Source organism: Anser anser (assembly GCF_964211835.1).
Source record: "Anser anser genome assembly, chromosome: 36".
NCBI classification, from domain to species: Eukaryota; Metazoa; Chordata; class Aves; order Anseriformes; family Anatidae; genus Anser; species Anser anser.
Window position 1 is genome coordinate 57,774 of NC_139757.1, and position 20,595 is coordinate 78,368.

Here is a 20,595-nt window from a genome sequence, read left to right on the forward strand (position 1 = left end):
CATGGGATATAGGGGATATGGGGGTACATGGGGGGGCATGGGATATAGGGGGTATAGGGGGTTATGGGGGATATGGGGGTACATGGGGGGGATATGGGGGGGAGGGGGGATACCGGGACATGGGGGGGCATGGGGGGTTGTAGGGGATTTGGGGACATGGGGGGGCATGGAGGGATATGGGGACATGGGGGGGTTATGGGGGGATATGGGGGGGTGTGGGGATATAGGCATATAAAGGGGTGGGGGGATATGGGGACATGGGGGGATGTAGGGGATTTGGGGACATGGGGCGCATGGGGGGGATATGGGGGATATGGGGGGGGCATGGGAGGATGGGGGGTTATGGGGATATGGGGGGGCATGGGGACATGATGGGGACATGGGGGGATATGGGGATTTGGGGACATGGGGGGACACGGGGGCATCGTGGGGGGATGTGGGGGGACATAGGGGGATATACGGACATGGGGGGATATGGGACGTGATGGGGACGGGGGGGACATCATAGGGGGATGGGGGACATGGGGGGGGATATGGGGATGTAGGGGGGGTATGGGGAGACCTGCGAGTATGGGGGTGTATGGAGGGGACATGGGGGGACACAGGGGGAACATGGGAGGATATGGGGGGGACATGGGGTGGTGGCAGCGCAGCCCCCCCCCGAGCCCCGTCCCCGCAGCGCGGCCGTTCCGGTGCCCCCCCGAGTTCGTGGCCGCCGACCCCGCGCCCCCCCCGGAGCTGTGCGGGGCAGCCCTGGGGGGGGGCGGCACCGAGCTGTGGCTGATCCGCGCCCCCGCCGCCTTCCGGCCCGAGAGGTGGGGGGGGGCACGGGGACATGGGGGGGGGGGGGGACAGGGACATGGGGGGGACATGGGGGGGCAGGGACATGGGGGGGACGTGGGGGGGTAGGGACATGGGGGGGGGGACAGGGACATGGGGGGGCACTGGGACGTGGGGGGGCACAGGGGGGTGGGGGAGACAGGGACATGGGGGGGTCAGGGGGGTGGCAGTGCCATGGGGGGGGGGGGACAGGGACAGGGAGGTGACAGTGCCACGGGGGTTTATGGGGAGGTGGCAGTGCCATCGGGGGGGGTGGGGTGGGGGGACAGGGACATGGCACTCTCCTGGGGGGGGGGTGACGATGCCAGTGCCCCCCCCCCGTCCTGTCCCGCAGCCTGCAGGGCTGCTCGGTGCCGCTGGACGGCTGCGGGTGGCTGCGGCCCCCCGGGGACCCCGATGGGGACGGGCGGCCCTACAGGGTGCGGGGGGGCCCCGGACTGCGCGGGGGGGCCCCTCCTCCTGACCCCCAAAGCCCCGGGGGGGCCCTGGCCTGCGCCCCCCCGCTGCGCGGCTGCCTCGCCATCACCGAGAGCTGCGGGGGGGGCCCGGAGCCCCCCGATACGGGGACGGAGGTGACGAGGAAGAGGAGGAAGAAGAAGAAGAAGGAGGAGGAGGGGGAGGAGCAGCCGCCCGAGGAGGAGGGGGGGGCAGCCCAGGGCCCCCCCAAACCCCCGGGGACCCCAGGGGCCGGAGCCCCCCAGGAGGAAGAAGAAGAAGAGGCACAAACACGGGCGGGACGACGCCGACCCCGTCCCCGCGCAGTGACCCCGGGGCGCGGGACCCGTCCCCATCCCATGGCTGGGGGGGGGCGGGGGGGGCGGGGGGAGCCTGGTGCCCCCCCCCAGGTCCCCAACGTCCCCCCCCGTCCCCAGAGCCACCGCCTGTGCTGTCGTTGCCGTTTATTGTCATAAAAGTTGCGTTTTGGGACCCGCCGCCGCCTTGGGGACCTTGAGGAAGGGCTCGTGCAGCGCCTCGAAGAGCCTCTTGGCCTGGGGGGGGGGACACATATTGGGGGGGTGGACGTCAGCGGGTGTCACGCTGTCCCCACGCTGTCCCCACGCTGTCCCCGCGCCGTCCCCGCGCCGCTCACCTTCTGGGGGCCGATGCCGGGGCAGAGGGACAGCTCCTCCCTGGGGGCGCGCGCCACGGCCGCCAGCGACTGCGGGGACAGGGGGTGAGGGACGGGGACAGGGACGGTGGCAGCGTGTCCCCACAGGCACGTCCCTGTGTCCCCACGGGCATGTCCCCACTGTCCCCACAACCCCATGGGCACATCCCCACTGTCCCCATGGGCAGCATGCCCCCACGGGGACGTCCCTATTGTCCCCATGGGCCACGTGTCCCCACCATCCCCTCGGGCAATGTGTCCCCCCTGTCCCCAAGTCCCGCTGTCCCCAAGTCCCCACTGTCCCCCTGTCCCCGCCGTCCCCCCCCCGTCCCCGCGGGCGCCTCACCCCGAAGGTGCTGAGCAGGCTCAGCGCGTCCGTCCTGTTCACCGACTTGACGCTGGTCAGGCAGTCGGTCACCTGCGGGAGGGGGCGGGGGCTCAGCACCCATGGGGACACCCCGGGGACCCCACAGCCCTGCCGGGGACACCCCAAGGACCCCACAGTCCTGCTGGGGACACCCTCAGGGTCCCCGTGGCCTGGCTGGGACACCCTGGGGACCCCATAACACTTCTGGAGACACCCTGGGGACCCTGTGGCCCTGCTGGGGACACCCAGGGGACCCCGAAACCCTGCTGGGGACCCCCTGAGGACCCCATAACCCTGCTGGGGGCATCCTGGGGACCCTGTGGCCTGGCTGGGGACACCCTGGGGACCCCAAAACCCTGCTGGGGACCCCCTGAGGACCCCATAAACCCTGCTGGGGGCATCCTGGGGACCCTGTGGCCTGGCTGGGGACACCCTGGGGACCCCAAAACCCTGCTGGGGACCCCCTGAGGACCCCATAACCCTGCTGGGGGCATCCTGGGGACCCTGTGGCCTGGATGGGACACCCTGGGGACCCCAAAACCCTGCTGGGGACACCCCAGGGACCCTGTGGCCTGGCTGGGGACACCCTGGGGACCCCAAAACCCTGCTGGGGTCCCCCTGAGGACCCCATACCCCTGCTGGGGGCATCCTGGGGACCCCGTGGCCTGGATGGGGACACCCTGGGGACCCAAAACCCTGCTGGGGACACCCCAAGGACCCCGTGGCCTGGCTGGGGACACCCTGGGACCCCAAAACCCTGCTGGGGACCCCCCTGAGGACCCCATAACCCTGCTGGGGATGCCCCGGGGACCCCGTGGCCTGGCTGGGGACCCCCAGGGGACCCCGCCGGGGACCCCCCGGGGACAGGGGGGTGGCGCAGGCTCACCCGCGCCACGTAGCCGGGCTCCACGCGCTCCCTCAGCAGGTCGGGCGGCTTCAGCTCGTACGCCTTGTAGGTCTCCAGGTAGCGCCCGGCCTCCTCGGGGCTGCGGGGACGCGGTGCCGTCGTCCCCAAAGCGGGGCGTCACCCCCCCCCCGACCCAACCCCGCCCCGCGGGGCCACCCCTGGGTGCCAGCTCCTACCTCCAGGCCAGGATGAGGGTGCAGTCGGCCAGGACGCACATCTTGGCCAGCTCCTTCAGGGCTGGTGGGGGGTCCTTCTGCGGGGCGGGGGGGGGCGCAGCCGGGGTCAGCGGGGGGACAGAGGGGACACAGGGGACAGGAGAGCAAGGGGACGGGGACGGGAAGGACGGGAGCGAGGGGACGGGGACGGAGGAACAAAAAACAGGGGATGGGGACAGTGGGGGCAAGGGGACAGGGATGGAGGGGACAAGGAGTGAGGGGACGGGGACAATAGGGCCTGAAGGGACAGGGGACAGGGGACAGAGGGGACAGAAGGGACAGAGGGGACAGGAGAGCGAGGGGACAGGGATGGAGGGGACGGGAGAGGGATGGGACAGGGGTGGAGGAACAAAAACCAGGGGATGGGGACAGGGAGGGCTGGGGGGGTGAGAGGATGAGGATGGAGGGGACAGGAGAGTGAGGGGACGGGGACAATAGGGCCTGAAGGGACAGGGGACGGGGACAGAGGGGACAAAGGGGACAGGAGAGTGAGGGGACACGGACGGAGGGGACGGGAGAGGGATGGGACAGGGGTGGAGGAACAAAAACCAGGGGATGGGGACTGGGAGGGCGAGGGGACAGGGATGGAGGGGACAGGGACAATAGGGCCTGAAGGGACAGGGGACAGAGGGGACAGAGGGGACAGTGGGGATGGAGGGGACAGGAGAGCGAGGGGACGGGGATGGAGGGGACGGGAGACGGGGACCAAGGAGCTGGGAGAGGGGCTGGGGGACGCTGAAGGGTGAGGGGATGGGGACGAGGGGGGAGCGAAGGGGCACAAAGGGAAGGGACGGCGGGGACAGGGGGACAGCGGGGACGGGGGGGACAGCGGGGACAGGGGGCCGGGGGGGCCGGGGGGGGGCTCACCACGTCGACCTGCAGCAGCAGCAGCTGCAGCGCGTAGCTCCTGCCCAGGCTGCGCAGGCGCTCGTGGATGTAGTTGGGGTTGAGGTTGTGGTAGCGCAGGCTGGGGGGGGGGGGGGGGGACGCGGTGACGCGGGGACACGGAGGGGACAGCCCCCCCCTCGTCCCCCCGTCCCCCCCCCCCCCTCACCTCAGGAAGAGGGCGCAGGTGCTCTGGCCCAGCACGTAGTCGGGGACGATGTCGCCGAACTCCCAGGGGACGCCGCGCACGAAGCGCAGCACCGGGTTCCCCCGCTGCGCGGGGACAGCGGGGGACAGCGGGTGACACCGTGCCCCACGGCCACCCCCCCCATCCCCTGTGTCCCCGTTGCCCCCCTGTGTCCCTAGAGGATGTTCCCCATGTCCCCTGTGTCCCCATGTCTCCGTGGGCGCCCCCCCCCCGTGTCCCCCTGTCCCCAAAGGCCACCCTCCGTGACCCCATAGGACACCCTCCCTGTCCCCATGTCCCCGTGGGTGCCCCCCCCGTGTCCCCTGTCCCCATAAGACACCCCCCATGTCCCCAAAGGCCACCCCTGGTGTCCCCAAGGGCCCCCCCGTGTCCCCAAAGGCCACCCCCCATGTCCCCAAGGGCCCCCCCGTGTCCCCATGTCCCCAAAGGCCACCCCCCGTGTCCCCAAGGGCCCCCCCGTGTCCCCATGTCCCCAAGGGTCCCCCCATGTCCCCAAGGGCCCCCCCCGTGTCCCCATGTCCCCAAGGGCCCCCCCCATGTCCCCGTGTTCCCAAAGGCCCCCCCCCGTGTCCCCAAGGGCCCCCCCCCGTGTCCTCCTGTCCCCAAAGGCCACCCCCATGTCCCCAAGGGCCCCCCCCGTGTCCCCATGTCCCCAAGGGCCCCCCCCATGTCCCCATGTCCCCAAAGGCCACCCCCATGTCCCCAAGGGCCCCCCCCATGTCCCCATGTCCCCAAAGGCCACCCCCATGTCCCCAAGGGCCCCCCCCATGTCCCCATGTCCCCAAAGGCCACCCCCCATGTCCCCAAGGCCCACCCCCGTGTCCCCGTGTCCCCAAGGGCCCCCCCGTGTCCCCAAGCCCCCCCCCCGTGTCCCCCCACCCCCCCCCCCCCCCCCTCCCCGTGCCCCCACCTGCCGGGGGCTGACGACGATGCCGCTGCTCCTGGCTCCCGGCCGCAGCCCCTCGGGGCCTCCCCCGCCCCCCCCCGCCGCCGCCGCCGCCCCCCGGGGGGGGGCTCCATGGGCACGGGGCCGGCACCGGAAGGCGGAAGCCGCGCGCGGGGCCGCTCTGGGCGCCGCGGTCCTCCCGACTCGGTGGTAGGGCGGGGGGGGGGGCGGGGCTTGGGGTGGCCACGCCCACTTCGGGAAGGGAGGGGCCGGAGGGGGCGGGGCTTGGGGTGGCCACGCCCACTTCGGGAAGGGAGGGGCCGGAGGGGGCAGAGGGGTGGCCTGACCCCATAGGGGGGACACGGGGCGGGGGGGGGGCCCCGACCCCCCAGGGGACATGGGCAAGGGGACAGCCCCCCCCGGGGGACGCTGCCCCAGGGACATCGCGGGCCTGACCCCGTAAGGGACGGGGGCCTGGGGGTGTCCCCACGGCTGACCCCATAGGGGACACGGCCCCATGGGTGTCCCCACTGTCCCCGTGCCCAACCCCACAGGGGACACAGACCTGGGGATGTCTCCCAGCCCCCCAGGGGACACTGCCCCAGGGACATCCCAAGCCTGACCCCATAAGGGACATGGCCCTGGGGGTGTCCCCACAGCTGACCCCATAGGGGACACAGCCCCGTGGCTGTCCCTCCTGTCCCTGTACCTGACCCCATGGGGGATACAGCCCCGGGTGTCCCCTGTCCCTATGCCCAACCCCATAGGGGACACGGCCCCGTGGGTGTCCCTGCTGTCCCCATACCTGACCCCATAGGGGACATGGCTCAAGGGATGACCCCACTGTCCCTGTGCCCAACCCCATAGGGGACACGGCCCCATGGGTGTCCCTGTTGTCCCTATGCCTGACCCCATAGGGGACAGGGACCTGGAAATGTCCCCGCCGTCCCCACACCTGGCCCCATAGGGGACACAGGCTGGGGAACGTCCCCAAACACGACCCCAATGTCCCTGTGCCCAACCCCATAGGGGACATGGCAGGGGGGATGTCCCCGTGCCTGGTGCCTGACCCCATAGGGGACAGGGACCTGGGGCAGTCCCCACACGTGACCCCACTGGGGACAGGGGCTGGGGGACGACCCCACTGTCCCCATGCCCGACCCCATGAGGAACACAGCCCCAAGGATGTCCCCACCCTGTCCCCATACCTGACCCCACAGGGGACAACCCCATGGGGGACATGGCCCAGGGGACGACCCCACTGTCCCCATACCTGACCCCACAGGGGACGACCCCATAGGGGATGACCCCATGGGGGACACGGCCCACGGAACAACCCCACTGTCCCCATACCCGACCCCACAGGGGACAGGGGACGACCCCATGGGGGACACGGCCCAGGGGATGACCCCACTGTCCCCATACCCGACCCCACAGGGGACACGGCCCATGGGATGACCCCAATATCCCCATATCTGACCCCACAGGGGCCAGGGGATGACCCCATAGGGGACACGGCCCACAGAATGACCCCAATATCCCCATATCTGACCCCACAGGGGACGACCCCATGGGGGACATGGCCCAGGGGATGACCCCATAAGGGACACGGCCCAGGGGACAACCCCCCTGTCCCCACACCCGATCCCACAGGGGACATGGCCCAGGGGACGACCCCACTGTCCCCATACCTGACCCCACAGGGGACAAGGGATGACCCCATTGGGGACACGGCCCACGGAATGACCCCAATATCCCCATATCTGACCCCACAGGGGACGACCCCATGGGGGACATGGCCCAGGGGATGACCCCATAAGGGACACGGCCCAGGGGACAACCCCCCTGTCCCCACACCCGATCCCACAGGGGACATGGCCCACGGAACGACCCCACTGTCCCCATACCTGACCCCACAGGGGACAAGGGATGACCCCATTGGGGACACGGCCCACGGAACGACCCCAATATCCCCATATCTGACCCCACAGGGGCCAGGGGCCGACCCCACTGTCCCCACACCCGACCCCACAGGGGCCAGGGGACGAAGCAGCCGCCCCCATACCCATTACAGGGGGAGGGTCCCCGCGCAGCGCAGACCCCGAGCGCCACCCCCCACCCCAACCCCATTGAGGCCCCCCCAAAAACCCCCCCTTCCGGGGCCCTTTCGACACCCACGTGAGTTTTATTGACTCGCGACGAGGAGAACGGGGCCGCTCCCGGGGCGAATCGGCAGCCCCGGGGGGGGGGGTTGGGGGGGGGAGGATATGGGGTCGGGGGAAACGGGGGGGGGGGCCGGGGCGCTGCCCTACAACACCTGCACAATGGGATGGAGCTGCACGACGGGTACGGGACGAGGCGGGGGGCGCGGCGCCACATGGGGGGGGGGGCACCGAGACGACCCCCCCCCCCCCGGCGCCTCCTGGCTCCTCGAACCCCCCCCCCCTCTAAAAAAAAAAAAAAACCAAAAAAACCCTTTTTGTAGGGCAAAGGGCGGGGGGGGGGAGCCTTAATCCTGCTTCTTGTCCCCGGGGGTGGCGGGGGGGGGCAGGGGGGGCCGCGCCCCCCCCGGGCCCTGCTGCTCGCCGCTGATGCCGAACTCGTTGACGCGCGTCAGGTCCACGCGGTAGATCCAGCGCTGGTAGAGGTAAATGAAGAAGACGACGTCTGCGGGGGGGGGGAAAAAGAGGGGCGAGGTGAAACGGGGGGGGCCCTACGCAGCCCCCGGGACCCCCCCCCCGGACCCCCCCCCTCGGGGCTCACCGTCCCGCAGGCAGCCTATCCTGTACATCATGGGCATCTTGATGACGAAGGCGAAGAGGTCGTCGATGAAGGTGTTGAGGGCTTTGTAGGTGAGCATCCGCCAGGGCAGGTGGGCCACCGACTTCAGCTTGTAGTTGATGAAGAGCTGGGGGGTCATGGTGATGAAGCCTGAAAAAGGGGGGGCGACCTCGTTAGGCTCGTTAGGCTAACGAAGCGGAGCCGGGTTGGCCTCGGGGGAAGGGGGGCGCGACCGTTCGTCCGCCCTCCGCGGCTCCCAGCCCGAGGAAAAGAAGCAAGGAAAGGTGTAAAAATGTCCGGGGGGTCGGTGCCAGGAGAGCCCTGGGGTGGGGTGGGGGGGTTAAAGGGTCGAAAGGGGCTGGTTTGGGGTGAAAGCCGGGGATTTAATCGCATGGGGCAGGTGGGACCCCCGCGGCTCGCCCCAAAGGGGATCAGGACGAGCCCGAAACACCCAACGTCGGCCACGGGCGGCGGCGACGGGGACCCCAAACTCCTCCGGGCAGCCCCCTCCAGGTCTCCCCAGGCTCACCGTGACCGATTTCTGCCTCCCCACCCCCCCCAAACCTCTCCTTTCTCACCCTAAAACCCTCGCTCCCCCTCCCCGCCATCCCCGGGAGCCCCCCTGGATTATTAAATCCCACCCCGAGGCGTCCCCGGAGCCCCGAAGGTCCCCGCGGGTGCCAACCCCTTCCCTCGGGGGACCCGCGCCAACCCCGCTGCTGGTGGAAAATCCGCGATTTTGGGGGGATTTCGGAGGATTTTGGGCCTCGGGCAGCCCGCGGGGGGGGCTCACCGAAGGTGAGGAGGAAGCCGTAGAGCATGCTGAGCACCCAGGAGTACCAGCCCTTGTGCTCCAGGTACAGCAGGCTGTACACGGCGTAACAGCCCAGCAAGGGGAAGAGGATCCACGAGAGGTACCGGAACGCCATCTGGGGGAGCCGACGACACCAGGATCAGCCGGGAACAGGGCGGGGGGGGCAAAGCCCCCTGCCCCGCTGTTTCCCCGCGCTGGGTGGGGTGGGGGGGGGTCGTCGGAGCAGCCCCCGGCGCCACTCACGTCGTCGTACACCTTCGTGGAGGACTCGATGTAGGTGGACTTGTCCGTGAAGGTCGGGCGCGGGAGCAGCCCCGCCACCTTGTGCTCTCGGTCCAGCTGCCGGGGGGGGGGCAAAAAAAAACCCAAAAACCCATCAGGGTGTGCCCCAGCGCCGGCACGGACGTGTGTCCCCCCCCCCCCAGCGCCCGCTTACCCGCACGTCCATGACCTTTGTGATCTTCCAGAGGTCGATGAGGAGCCCGATGAAGACGCTGACCTGCACCACGAAGTTGGTCTCGTTGTCCAGGATGTAGAGGAGGACGACGAGGGACTGGAAGACGCCGAAGAAGACGGAGCGGACCGAGAGCCCCTCCAGGGACTGCCGGCTGTTCCAGAACTGGATGTCTGCAAGGTGGGGTGGGGGGCAACGGCGTCACCCCCCCTCCCCCGGGAGCGGGGAGCGCCCCGGGTGGGATGCGGGGACCCAAAACCCGCCGCTCTCGGGCTTCGCACCCTCAATTCGGCACCGGGCACGGCCCCAAGGGCGGCTCGGGACCCGCCGTCACCCCCCCCCCGGGGACGGCACGAGGCGGAGGGACGGGGTTTTGGGGCTGTCCCCCCCCGACCCCCGCCGCCGACCCGGTCCCTGGGCGGCGCTCACCGTTTTTGAAGGCCAGGAACTCAAAAACGCTGTGGACGATGGAGACGACGATGGTCAGCGCCAGCAGGTAGGGGTTCGTCTCCAGCAGGGCCACCTGGAACGGGGTGTGGGGGGGCGAGGACCACGCTGAGCCCCTCCCCGTCCTCCCGGGGCCGGGGGGGGGTCGGGGAGGCACCGAGGGGTGGAATTGGGCCGTGGTCTCCCAGCCTCTATCAACCAGAAGGGCAGCGTGGGGGGGCCCCTGCACACCCCCCCGTCCCCGTTTTGAGCTGTTGGGGTCCCGACGCGCGTAAGGACCAGACCAGGCTGCCCAAATCCCCGTCTGAGCTGATTTGGGGGCACCCCAACCCGCTCCGGGCGGCCGGGTGGGGGTCCCGCCACCCCCAGAGCGGCGAATTTCCGCCTCGTGTCCGACGCGGAATTAAAAATCCCTGAAAATCGGAGCCCCGGGGTGGGGGGGTGGGGGGAACGCCGCCGCCGCCGCACGCGCGGGGCAAGGAGCCGGGGTGCCGGGCCACGAGCAGGGACAGCGTGGCGGGGAGCGGGGCGGCCCGAGGCCGGCTCTCACCTTCACCGAGTCCTGCTCCTCGTCCGACTGCTCGTAGAGGTCCTCCCCGAGGAAATTCCAGGGCGACTTGGTGCTCTGGGCGGCGTAGAGCTGCCAGCGCCACAGGGAGAGCGGGCAGAAGGAGAGGCGGAAGGGCAGGCGCTGCAGGGTCTCGTTGATGGGGAAGTAATCCTTCTGCAGGTTCCAGTAGTCGTTGAAGTAGAGGATGGGGTAGTAGTCGCCGCTGATGGCGTCGAACTTCACGTCTGGAGAGGGCACGGGGGGTGAGAAGGGCAAGGGAAAGCGTCAGGGAGCCACGAGGGACGTTGTCCCGGGGCCGGGGGAGGAGGAGGACGCGTTCCCCGAGGGCTCAGCGGGACAAAGCCGCTCCTGCGGGGCCCAGAAAAAGCTGAGGAGCCCCCAAGCCGGGAATTTCGTCCCGTCCCCGCGGGGTTCGGCGCGCCGGGCGCCGCCAGGACGGCCGCCGGCACGAGGTGGGAAGGCGGGCCACGAGGGCGTCGAGGCACAAACCCTCAAAAAAAAACCCCAAAATCAATAAAAAAAAGGGGGTGGCGGCGCCTCTTACACTGGTCCAGGGGCGGCGGGACGCTGCCCTTCACCCAGGGCGTGTGGTCGTCCACCATGTTGATGGTCAGGTTGGGGTGCCAGTGCGAGATCACCTCCACGGGGCCGTAATCCTCCGCCCTCTGCGAGGAGAAGGCGGCCGCCCGGCGGCGCCCCGCTCAGCGGGAGGGCGCCGGGGTGAAGCCCACGGGGGTTGAGGGGGGGTAAAAAAAAGCGAGGAAGCAGCCCCCTACCTTGATCATCTCCGGGTCGGCCTCCGTCTCGCCCGTCAGGAGGTTCTTGGTCTTCTGGAAGCGCCGCCGCTTGTATTTGTTGATCACTGGAAGGGAAGAAGGGAGCTGAGCGCCCCCGGCCCCGGCTCCCTGCCCCAGCGCCGCGCAGGATGGCACGAGGAAGGGGGGGCTAGGGAAGCTACGGCCTGTCGGGGGGGGGTCGGGGTGGTTTAGGGCAGGCACAGACGGAGCAGAGCAGCCCCGTTTTCCTCCCCGAACGCCTCGGGGACCGATCTGGAACCGTGGCCCGGTTAGCCCGGGGGACCGTCCTCGGAGCCAACCCAGCAGCCAAGCCCTCGGGATAACCCTGGCGCCGTCGGAGACGCCCAAAAATGGGGGTTCGGACCCCCCCCCCAATCCCGCAGGAGAACCCGAAGGTGGCCAAATCCTCCCCTCTGCGCCCACCGACACGGCTCTGTGCCCCCGTTAAGGGCCCGGAGCCCCCCCCCCACGACTCACAGCTGGGCACCACGAGAGGGTTTTCCTGCGGGGGGGAATCACGAAAAAAAAAAACAACAAAAAAACCACAAAAACCACCCTAAAACGGACAAACGCGAGGCAGGACACCGGGAGTTGGCCTTCCTCTGGGCTGATTTCAGGGCTTGCTGAAGGCAAACAGCCCAGCGAGTGCTTCTGGGGGGGGTGGGGGGTGGAAATTAGGGTGCCCCCAGCCCCCCCCGGGCCGTACTTCGCGACGTGTGCACGGTGGCGAGGCGCCTGTAGAGGTTTTTCTGCCGGGGGTCGGGGTGGAAGCCGCTCTTCGTGAAGTAGACGTGGATGTAGATGGAGCCGTTCTGCTGCACGCTCTGAAACCGCGGGGACGGAACGAGGTCAAAAGGGACCCCTGGGGGTCTCTGCTCCCCCCCCCAACCCCCCCCCAGGACCCCCCAGGGCTCAGCACCACATCCAGGCGCCTCTGGAGGTCTCCGGCACGAGGAGGGGGCACTCCAGCACCCTTGGGTGCCGCCGCCGCAGCGCTCCGCCACCCGCACGGCGCTACCCGACGCCTAGCCGGCCCCCGTCCCGCTCCAGTTTGTGCCCAGTGCCTCCAGTCCCAGCGCTGGGCACCGCTACAGAGAGCCTGGATCGGCCCCCGCTGCGCCCCCCCTTCGGGTTATTTACGGATATCGACGAGATTTCCCCGAGAATCCTTCTTTTTTAGGCAGCCCAGCCCCATCGTCATCCTCACGGCCGGGCTCTCCCCGGGGCGTCCACGTCCCCCTTTTGTGCTGGGGGGGGGGAGGGGGAGGCCAGAAGTGGACCCAGACCTCCAGGCGCAGCCCCCCCAGAGCTAAGCGGAGGGGCGCGAGCCCCCCCGGGGAGCCGGGCGGGTTCGCTGCGTTTAAATCCTCCAAGCCACGGCTCCCCGACGGGACAATAAAGAAAAAAAAAAAGTGAAAAAAACGGTTTTTGCTTCGTCGCACCCAAACAGCGGCGCACCTGCACCCCCGCCCCCCGCCGTGGCGCGGCGAGGACGAAGTTTTCCCCCCCCCCACCCCCCCGTTGACGGCACGGCCAACCCCACCTGGGAGATGTCCACCTCGCCGTAGTGCTCGTAGCAGCCGTCGGCGTTCTCCCCGCTGGTCCAGTCCCCGTAGACCAGGTCCCGCTTCTGCCAGAAGAGCGCGGAGCTGACGTTGAAGTCCGTAAAGTGCTCGTGCTCCGAGATGTAAACGTAGAGGTCCTGCGGGGAGGGGAGCATCAGCGGCCGCCGGGGGGGGGTCACCGCCGCTCCGGGCGGCGCCGACCCCAAAACCACACAGAAACCCCTCAAAAAAGTGCCCAAACGCCGCCTCCGCCGCCCAAAACCACCCAGAAACGGCCCCAAAAAGCTGCCCAAACACCGCGCCGCCCCCCAAACCACCCAGAAACCCCCCAAAAAAGTGCCCAAACGCTATGCCGCCCCCAAAACCACCCAGAAACCCCCCAAAAAACTGCCCAAATGCCGCACAGCCCCCCCAAACCACCCAGAAACCCCCCAAAAACTGCCCAAACGCCTCGCCGCCCCCCCAAAACCACCCAGAAACCCCCCCAAAAAAGTGCCCAAACGCCGCGCCGCCCCCCAAACCACCCAGAAACCCCCCCAAAAAACTGCCCAAACACCGCGCCGCCCCCAAAACCACCCAGAAACCCCCCCCAAAAACTGCCCAAATGCCACGCAGCGCCCCCAAACCACCCAGAACCCCCCCAAAAAGCTGCCCAAACGCCTCGCTGCCCCCAAAACCACCCAGAAACCCCCCAAAAAACTGTCCAAACGCTGCCCCCCCCCCGGTTACCATTAAAGTGTCCTTGGGGAAGAGGTTTCGGCTGGGGGCCCGCGGCGTCCCCCCCGCGCCGCTCGGCTCCTGGGGCGCCGGCCCGCGGCGGAACCAGCTGCTGATGGCCCAGATGATGAAGATCCTGGGGGGGGGGGGAAGGAGGAAAAACGTTCACGGCCGCGCCGACGGCCCTCCGAAATACGTGGCGGGGGGGTGAGGGGGGACGCCATCGGAGCCCAAGGGCTGGGGGGGGGGGTGGGGGCAGGGAATTTGCCGCCCAGGCTCTGAAATATTTCGAGGAAACGGGCGTTTTGGGGGTTTTGGGGAGGTTTCACGGCGGAGCCCCGCCGGCCAGGCGGCGGGAAGGATTTCCAGCGGCTTTTCCTCGGGGCTGAAGCCCCGAAACGTCTCCTTCGCCCCTTCTCCTCCACCCGGGGCGACCCCGAAGATTTTTGGGGTGGGGGGGGGGGATCTGCCCCGCTCTCCACGCGGCGAAAAGGATCTCCCGGGCGTGATGCCCGGTTTTTGGGGAGGAATTAATTCATCCCGGGTGGGACGGGAGGAGGAAAATAAAAACGGCCCCCGTATCCTCCCCGGGGGGGGGAACGGGGCGCCGAAGCAGCCCGCTGCCCCCCGGAGGGGCGCCTTCGAAACCCCTCTGAGAGCAGCCGCAGCGGCTCCGTCCTCCGGCACGAGGCCGCAGGTGCCCGAAACCGCCCCCCCTCAGGAAAAAACGCCGGGCACGGCGGCGGGGAGGAGGCGCGGCCGCGACCCAACGCGCCCGGGGCACGCGCGAGGACTTTGCCTCCCGCTCCTCCGAGGAGCCGCGGGCAGCGCCCGGGGGCACCCGGGGGACAGGGGACACCGGGGGGGGGGGGACACAGCATGGCCCTGGGGACACTGTGACAGGGGAAGGGGACACGGGGGGGGCACAGAAGGACCCCCAGGGTCACTGGGGCAGGGGATGGGGACACAGCACGGCCCCTGGGGACACTGTGCCGGGGGAAGGGGACACGGGGGGGGGACACGGCACAGCCCTGGGGACACTGTACAACGGGAAGGGGACATGGGGGGGGCACAGCATGACCCTGGTGACACTGTGCTGGGGGGAGGGGACACAGCATGGCCCCAGGGACACTGGGGCAGGGGAAATGGACAAGGGGGGACACAGAAGGACCCCCAGGGACACTGTGGTGGAGGAAGGGGACATGGGGGGGACACAGCATGGCCCTGGGGACACTGGGGCAGGGGAAAGGGACACGGGGGGGGGGCACAGAAGGACCCCCAGGGACACTGGGGCAGGGGATGGGGACACGGGGGGGTCATGGCACGACCCTGATGACACCGTGCCGGGGGTAGGGGACACGGGGGGGACATGGCGCGGCCCTGGGGACACCGTGCCGGGGGTAGGGGACACGGGGGGACATCGCACGGCCCTGGGGACATTGGGGCAGGAGAAAGGGACACGGGGGGGGCACAGAAGGGCCCCCAGGGCCACTGTGGTGGAGGAAGGGGGCACAGGGGGGTCATGGCACGGCCCTGGGGACACCGTGCCGGGGGAAGGGGACACGGGGGGGACAGGGCACGACCCGGGGGGGGGCAGCCGGCCCCGGGGGGGGCTCACCCGGCCCGTACCTGAAGAGGACGCCCTTCAGCACCTGCCAGGCGTTGGGCGCCGGCTGCTGCCGCTGCGTCTCGGCCGCCGCCGCCTCCCCTCCGCCGGCGCTGCCGTTGCTGGTGACCTGCGGGAGGCGGAGGTGGGACGGTGAGAGCCGCCGGGCCTCCAAACCGGAGCCCTCACCCCTCCCCCCCGGGGCTCCCCCGTCCCGTACCTGCCCCGGGCCCGCCGCGGGCCCCGCCGCCGCCGCCGCCTCCCTGCCCGGCGCCGCCATTTTGCTGCGCCGCCCGCGCAGCTCTCGCGAGAGCGGCCGGGGGGGGGGCGGGCCCGGGGGAGGGAGGGGGCGTGGCTAAGGGGGGAGGGGGCGTGGCTATGGGGGAGTGGGCGTGTCTGAGAGGGAGGGGGCGTGGCTAACGGGATGGGGGCGTGGCTAACGCGAAGGGGGCGTGGCTAAAGGGAAGGGGGCGGGTCTATGAGGAAGGTGCGTGCCTATGGGAGAGGGGGCGTGGCTACGGCGAGGGGGCGTGGCTATGGGGTGAGGGGCGTGGCTATGATGAAGGAGGCGTGGCTATGATGAAGGGGGCGTGTCCACGGCGAAAGGGGGCGTGTCCCGTGGGGAGCGTGACGCGATAGGGGGCGTGGCCAGGAGCGGCGGGGGGCGTGGTCCCGAGCGGCGGGGGGGCGTGGCCACCGAAAGGGGCGCGCCCCGGGAAACCCCCTCCCGGCCCCCGCCCCGCCCCGCCCGTGACGTCACCGGCGGCGGCCAATGGCGGCGCGGCCCGCGCGGGGATTTCCAGCTCCGGCGGCCGCGCGGCCTCGGGCTCCGGTGGCGGGGGGCGGCGGCGGCGCCGGCGCCGGGGGGGGGCAGCGGCAGCGGCAGCGGCGGCGGCGGCGGCGGCGGCGGCCATGGCGCTGCCGCTCGGTGCGTGGGGGTCGGGGGGGGCGGGGGGGTTAGGGGGAGGGGGGCGGGGTTGGGGGCTGGGGGGCACCGGAGGGGGAGGGGGAGGGGGGGGCAACGGGGGGGGGGCACCGGGGGGGGGGAGGGGGACACCGGGGGGGGACGCTGGGGGGGAGGGGGGATAACGGGGGGGGGGACACCGGGGAGGGGGGACACCGGGGGGGGAGGGACAACGGGGGGGGGGGACAACGGGGGGGAGGGACACCGGGGGGGACGCTGGGGGGGAGGGGGGAGGGGTCACACCGGGGGGGGGAGGGGGGACACCGAGGGGGAGGGATAACGGGGGGGGAGGGGGGACACCGGGTGTCTTCCGGGGGGGGGGGGTGGGGACCAGGGGGGGCCGGGGATGCCCACGGGGGAGGGGACCGAGGGGGGTGACCGGGGGGTACCGGGGGGGGAAGGGTTTTTTTTTGGGGGGGGGTGTTAGGGGAGACGGGGAGGCTGGTTGGGGGGGGGGGGGGTCAGGATCGGGCCCTCCCCCCAGTCGTGGGGGGGATTTTAGGGAGAGGGGGACCCACCCTCATTGGGGGGGGGCGGATTTTTTTTGGGGGGGGGGCAGGATCCTGGGGCACCCCCCCCCCGATCGCTGCTGTGGGTGGGGGGGGGGCTCGTCCTGCGGGTCCCTGTCCTGGGGGGGCCATGGTCCTGCCCCCCCTCTGCTTTGGCCTTTTCTTAGGGGGGGGGGCAGCTCCCTGCTGTTGCCCCCCCCACCCCCTCACCGTGACCCCCCCCCAAAATCCAGGAGCCGCCCTGCAGGACCCCAGCCTGGGCATGGCGCACGCAGCACCGGTGGCTGGTGAGACCCCAATATCCCCCCCCCTAAAGTCACCCCCCTTTAGCCCCCCCCTTAAAACTGACCCCCCCCCCCTTAAACCGACCCCCCCCACGCCCCTAAAACCGCCCCCCCCCCGCCGTTCTTTCCCTTCGCAGATGACCTCGGTGAGGGGCCGGGACGCGCGGTGGTGCCGGATCCGACTTCCCGGGGGGCCGTGAGCGGGGTTCGGGGGGGTGGGATTAGGGTTAGGGGATTGGGATTGGGATTGGGATTGGGATTGGGATTGGGATTAGGATTAGGATTGGGATTAGGATTGGGATTGGGATTAGGATTAGGGGTGGGGGGCGCAGGGGGCAGCGACCACCCTGGAGTGTTTTAACGGGGGGGCGGCTGCAAGCGCTGCCTATGAATGGGAGTGGGATGGGATCTGGGCTCGTGCCCCCCCCCCCAGAGAAAAATTAATTAATTAACAATCTGATTAATTAACCCGCAGAGATCATCGAGGAGGTGATGAAGGAGGACGGCTTCCAACCGGACGCGGCCCCCGCTTTGCCCCGGGCCCCCCCCGCCCCCAGGCTGGTGCCCCGCGGCTGCGGCCCCCCGGCTCCGCCGCCCTCCCCTCCGCTGAGCCGCGGGCTGGGGGGCTGGCGCTGGGCCGGGGGGGGCCGGGGGGGGCGGCCGCCGGAGCCCCCCGCTTGGTGATCACGGAGCAGCCGAAGCAGCGGGGGATGCGCTTCCGCTACGAGTGCGAGGGGCGCTCGGCCGGCAGCATCCTGGGGGAGAGCAGCACCGAGGCCAGCAAGACGCTGCCCGCCATCGAGGTGGGGGGGGGGCACTGGGGGGGGGGGGGCACGAGGTGGGGGGGGGCATGGGGGGACACGGGGGGGGGCGTGGGATACGGTGCTGGAGCCCTATGGGGGTGGGGGGGGATTGGGGGGGGGCACTTGGGGAGGTGGGGGGGGGACATGAGGTGGGGGGGACACGAGGTGGGGGGGGGCATGGGGGGGGGACACGAGGTGGGGGGGACACAAGGTGGGGGGGGGGGCATGGGGGGATGCGGGGGGGGTGTGGGACACGGTGCTGGAGCCCCGTGGGGGTGGGGAGGGGGAGTTGGGGGGGGTACAAAGGGGGGGGGCATGGGGTGGGGGGGGGGCATGGGGGGATGCGGGGGGGGTGGCGTGGGATATGGTGCTGGAGCCCCGTGGGGGTGGGGAGGGGGGATGGGGGGGGGGGGGCACTTGGGAGGTGTGGGGGGGGCGGGGGGTTACGGCCCGGGGGGGCTGGGGGGGTTGGGGGGGTGGTAGGGGTGCTGGGGGGGGTCCTGGGGGGGTGGTAGGGGTGCTGGGGGGGTCCTGGGGGGGTGGTAGGGTGCTGGGGGGGGTCCTGGGGGGGTGGTAGGGGTGCTGGGGGGGGTCCTGGGGGGTGGTAGGGGTGCTGGGGGGGGTCCTGGGGGGTGGTAGGGGTGCTGGGGGGGGTCCTGGGGGGGTGGTAGGAGTGCTGGGGGGGGTCCTGGGGGGCTAGGGGGGTGGTAGTGGTGCTGGGGGGGTCCTTGGGGAGCCCCGGGGGGGCTGTTGGGGAGGTAGGGGTGCTGGGGAGCCCCCCCTGTGGGTGCTGGGGGGGTCCTGGGGGGGCTGCTGGGCTGGTAAGGGTCATGGGGAGCCCCCCCCGTGGGTATTTAGGGGGGGGGGCTGGAGGGGTTGGGGAGCCCCCCCAGTGGGTGCTGGGGGGGGGGGGTCCTGTGGGAGCCCTGGGGGGCTGCTGGGGACCCGTGGATTTGGGGGAGGGAACCGGCGGAACCCTGTGGGTGCTGGGGGGGGGCCAGTAAAGTCCCCATGGGTGCTGGGGGGGCTATCGTGAGACCCACAATTTTTTTTTGGGGGGGGGGGGGGGCGCTATTATGAGACCCCCAAATATTTTTTTGTAGGGGGCTATTGTGAGACCTACAAAGCTTTTTTTTTGGGGGGGGGCTATTCTGAGACCCCCACTTCTTTTTTTTTGAGGCGGGGGCTATTGCGAGACCCCCAACTATTATTTTTTTGGGGGGGGGGTGTATTGTGAGACACACACCCCCCCCAGTTTTTTTTTTTGAGGGGGGGGGCCAATGGATCCCTACGTGCGCGGCGCCGCCCGGATCCCCCCGGCGACCTCTCGGCGCCGGCGTTTTTCTCCTTCCTCCCCCCGACAAGCGGCGTTGGGGGGGGGGGGGTGTGGATGAAAAGTGGTGGGGGGGGGGGGCTCACCCTGACCCCCCCCCGGCCCCCCCAGCTGCTGAACTGCCAGGCCATCCCCGAGGTGAAGGTGACGGCGTGCCTGGTGTGGAAGGACTGGCCCCACCGCGTGCACCCCCACGGGCTGGTGGGCAAGGACTGCAGCAACGGGCTGTGCCAGGTGCTGCTGCAGCCCCAGAGCAACCCCAAGCACAGGTGGGTGCCCCCCCCCCCCCGCCCCGTGACCCCCCCCCTTATAACACCCCGGAGCCCCCCCCCCCAGCTCTCCCCGTGTGTGTCCCCCCCCCCCCCCGGCAGCTTCAGCAACCTGGGCATCCAGTGCGTGAAGAAGAAGGAGATCGAGGCGGCATCGAGAGGAAGCTGCAGCTGGGCATCGACCCCTTCAAAGGTGCCTTTTGTTGGGGGGGGGTGGCTCCGGACCCCCCCCCCCCCTCAGGGGATGCTGACCCCCCCCCCCCCGCCATCCCCGCAGCCGGCTCGCTGAAGAACCACCAGGAGGTGGACATGAACGTGGTGCGCATCTGCTTCCAGGCGTCCTACCAGGACGGCGCGGGGCGCACGCGGCTGCTCAGCCCCGTCCTCTCCGAGCCCATCTTCGACAAGAGTACGGGGCCGGGGGGGGGGGGGGGATTGGGGGGTGGGGGGGCGGGGGGCGGCCCCGGTCCAGTCCCTGGATGTGGTCCCCGTGCCTCGTCCTAATCCCAGTCCCAGTGCCTGGTCCCAGTGCCTCATCCTGGTCCCAGTCCCTCTACACGGTCCCAGTTCCCCTACATGGTTCCCATGCCCAGTCCCAGTGCCTCATCCTGGTCCCAATCCCCGTGCCTCATCCTAATCCCAATCCCAGTGCCCGGTCCCAGTACTTGATCTTGGTCCCAGTCCCCCTGCACGGTTCCCATGCCCGGTCCCAGTGCCTCATCCTAATCCCAGTCCCAGTGCCCGGTCCCAGTGCCTGATCTTGGTCCCAGTCCCCCTGCACGGTTCCCATGCCCGGTCCCAGTGCCTCATCCTGGTCCCAGTGCCTCATCCTAGTCCCAGTCCCAGTGCCTGGTCCCAGTGCCTGATCTCGGTCCCAGTCCCCCCACATGGTTCCCAGGCCCAGTCCCAGTGCCTCATCCTGGTCCCAGTGCCCAGTCCTTATGCCCAGTCCCTATGCATGGTCACAGTACCTGATCCTAGTCCTGGTTCCAGTACCTGATCCTAGTCCCAGTGCCCAGGCCCAGTGCCCAATCCCAGTCCCAGTCCCAGCGCTGTGCCTGGTCCCAGTGTGCAATCCCAGTTCCCAGTGCCCGTTTCTGCTGCCCAGTCCCAGTTCCCGGTCCCAGTGCCCAATCCTGCTCCCAGTGCCTGGTCCCAGTGCCCGGTCCCAGTGCCCATTCCTGGTCCTGGTGCCCAGTCCCCAGCGCCCAGTCCCCAGCGCCCAGTCCCTGGTCCCATTCCCAGTGCCCAGTCCCAGCCCCCAG

The 20,595-nt window shown here is 70.3% G+C and overlaps 3 protein-coding genes across 3 annotated transcripts; 1 reads left to right on the forward strand and 2 right to left on the reverse strand.

Moving 5' to 3' along the window:
• Positions 1–1,724: 1,724 nt before the first annotated feature.
• ERCC1 (ERCC excision repair 1, endonuclease non-catalytic subunit) lies at positions 1,725–6,570 on the reverse strand (the record flags this gene model as incomplete). The annotated part of the gene is made up of 9 exons (XM_083815210.1): positions 1,725–1,829; positions 1,931–1,999; positions 2,295–2,366; positions 3,202–3,301; positions 3,399–3,475; positions 4,305–4,404; positions 4,492–4,595; positions 5,441–5,719; positions 6,562–6,570. The coding sequence occupies 9 exons, from the start codon at positions 6,568–6,570 to the stop codon at positions 1,746–1,748; spliced, it is 894 nt and encodes a 297-aa protein (XP_083671336.1). The 3' UTR covers positions 1,725–1,745.
• A 1,011-nt stretch (positions 6,571–7,581) lies between these two features.
• Positions 7,582–15,473, reverse strand: CLPTM1 (CLPTM1 regulator of GABA type A receptor forward trafficking). Its single transcript, XM_083815218.1, has 14 exons — positions 15,389–15,473; positions 15,192–15,298; positions 13,575–13,698; positions 12,824–12,982; positions 11,987–12,104; positions 11,260–11,345; positions 11,028–11,148; positions 10,463–10,707; positions 9,895–9,988; positions 9,448–9,638; positions 9,255–9,350; positions 8,991–9,126; positions 8,180–8,347; positions 7,582–8,083 (listed from the first exon to the last, which is right to left on the reverse strand). Exons 1-14 carry the CDS (start codon positions 15,446–15,448, stop codon positions 7,926–7,928), a joined length of 1,863 nt encoding a protein of 620 aa, XP_083671344.1. The 5' UTR covers positions 15,449–15,473; the 3' UTR covers positions 7,582–7,925.
• A 466-nt stretch (positions 15,474–15,939) lies between these two features.
• Positions 15,940–20,330, forward strand: RELB (RELB proto-oncogene, NF-kB subunit; the record flags this gene model as incomplete). The annotated part of the gene is given in 9 exon segments (XM_083815211.1): positions 15,940–16,096; positions 16,875–16,928; positions 17,063–17,121; positions 17,401–17,728; positions 19,173–19,330; positions 19,433–19,476; positions 19,479–19,523; positions 19,608–19,772; positions 20,209–20,330. Coding segments are annotated over 9 exon segments (1,131 nt in total). The 5' UTR covers position 15,940.
• Positions 20,331–20,595: the final 265 nt, after the last annotated feature.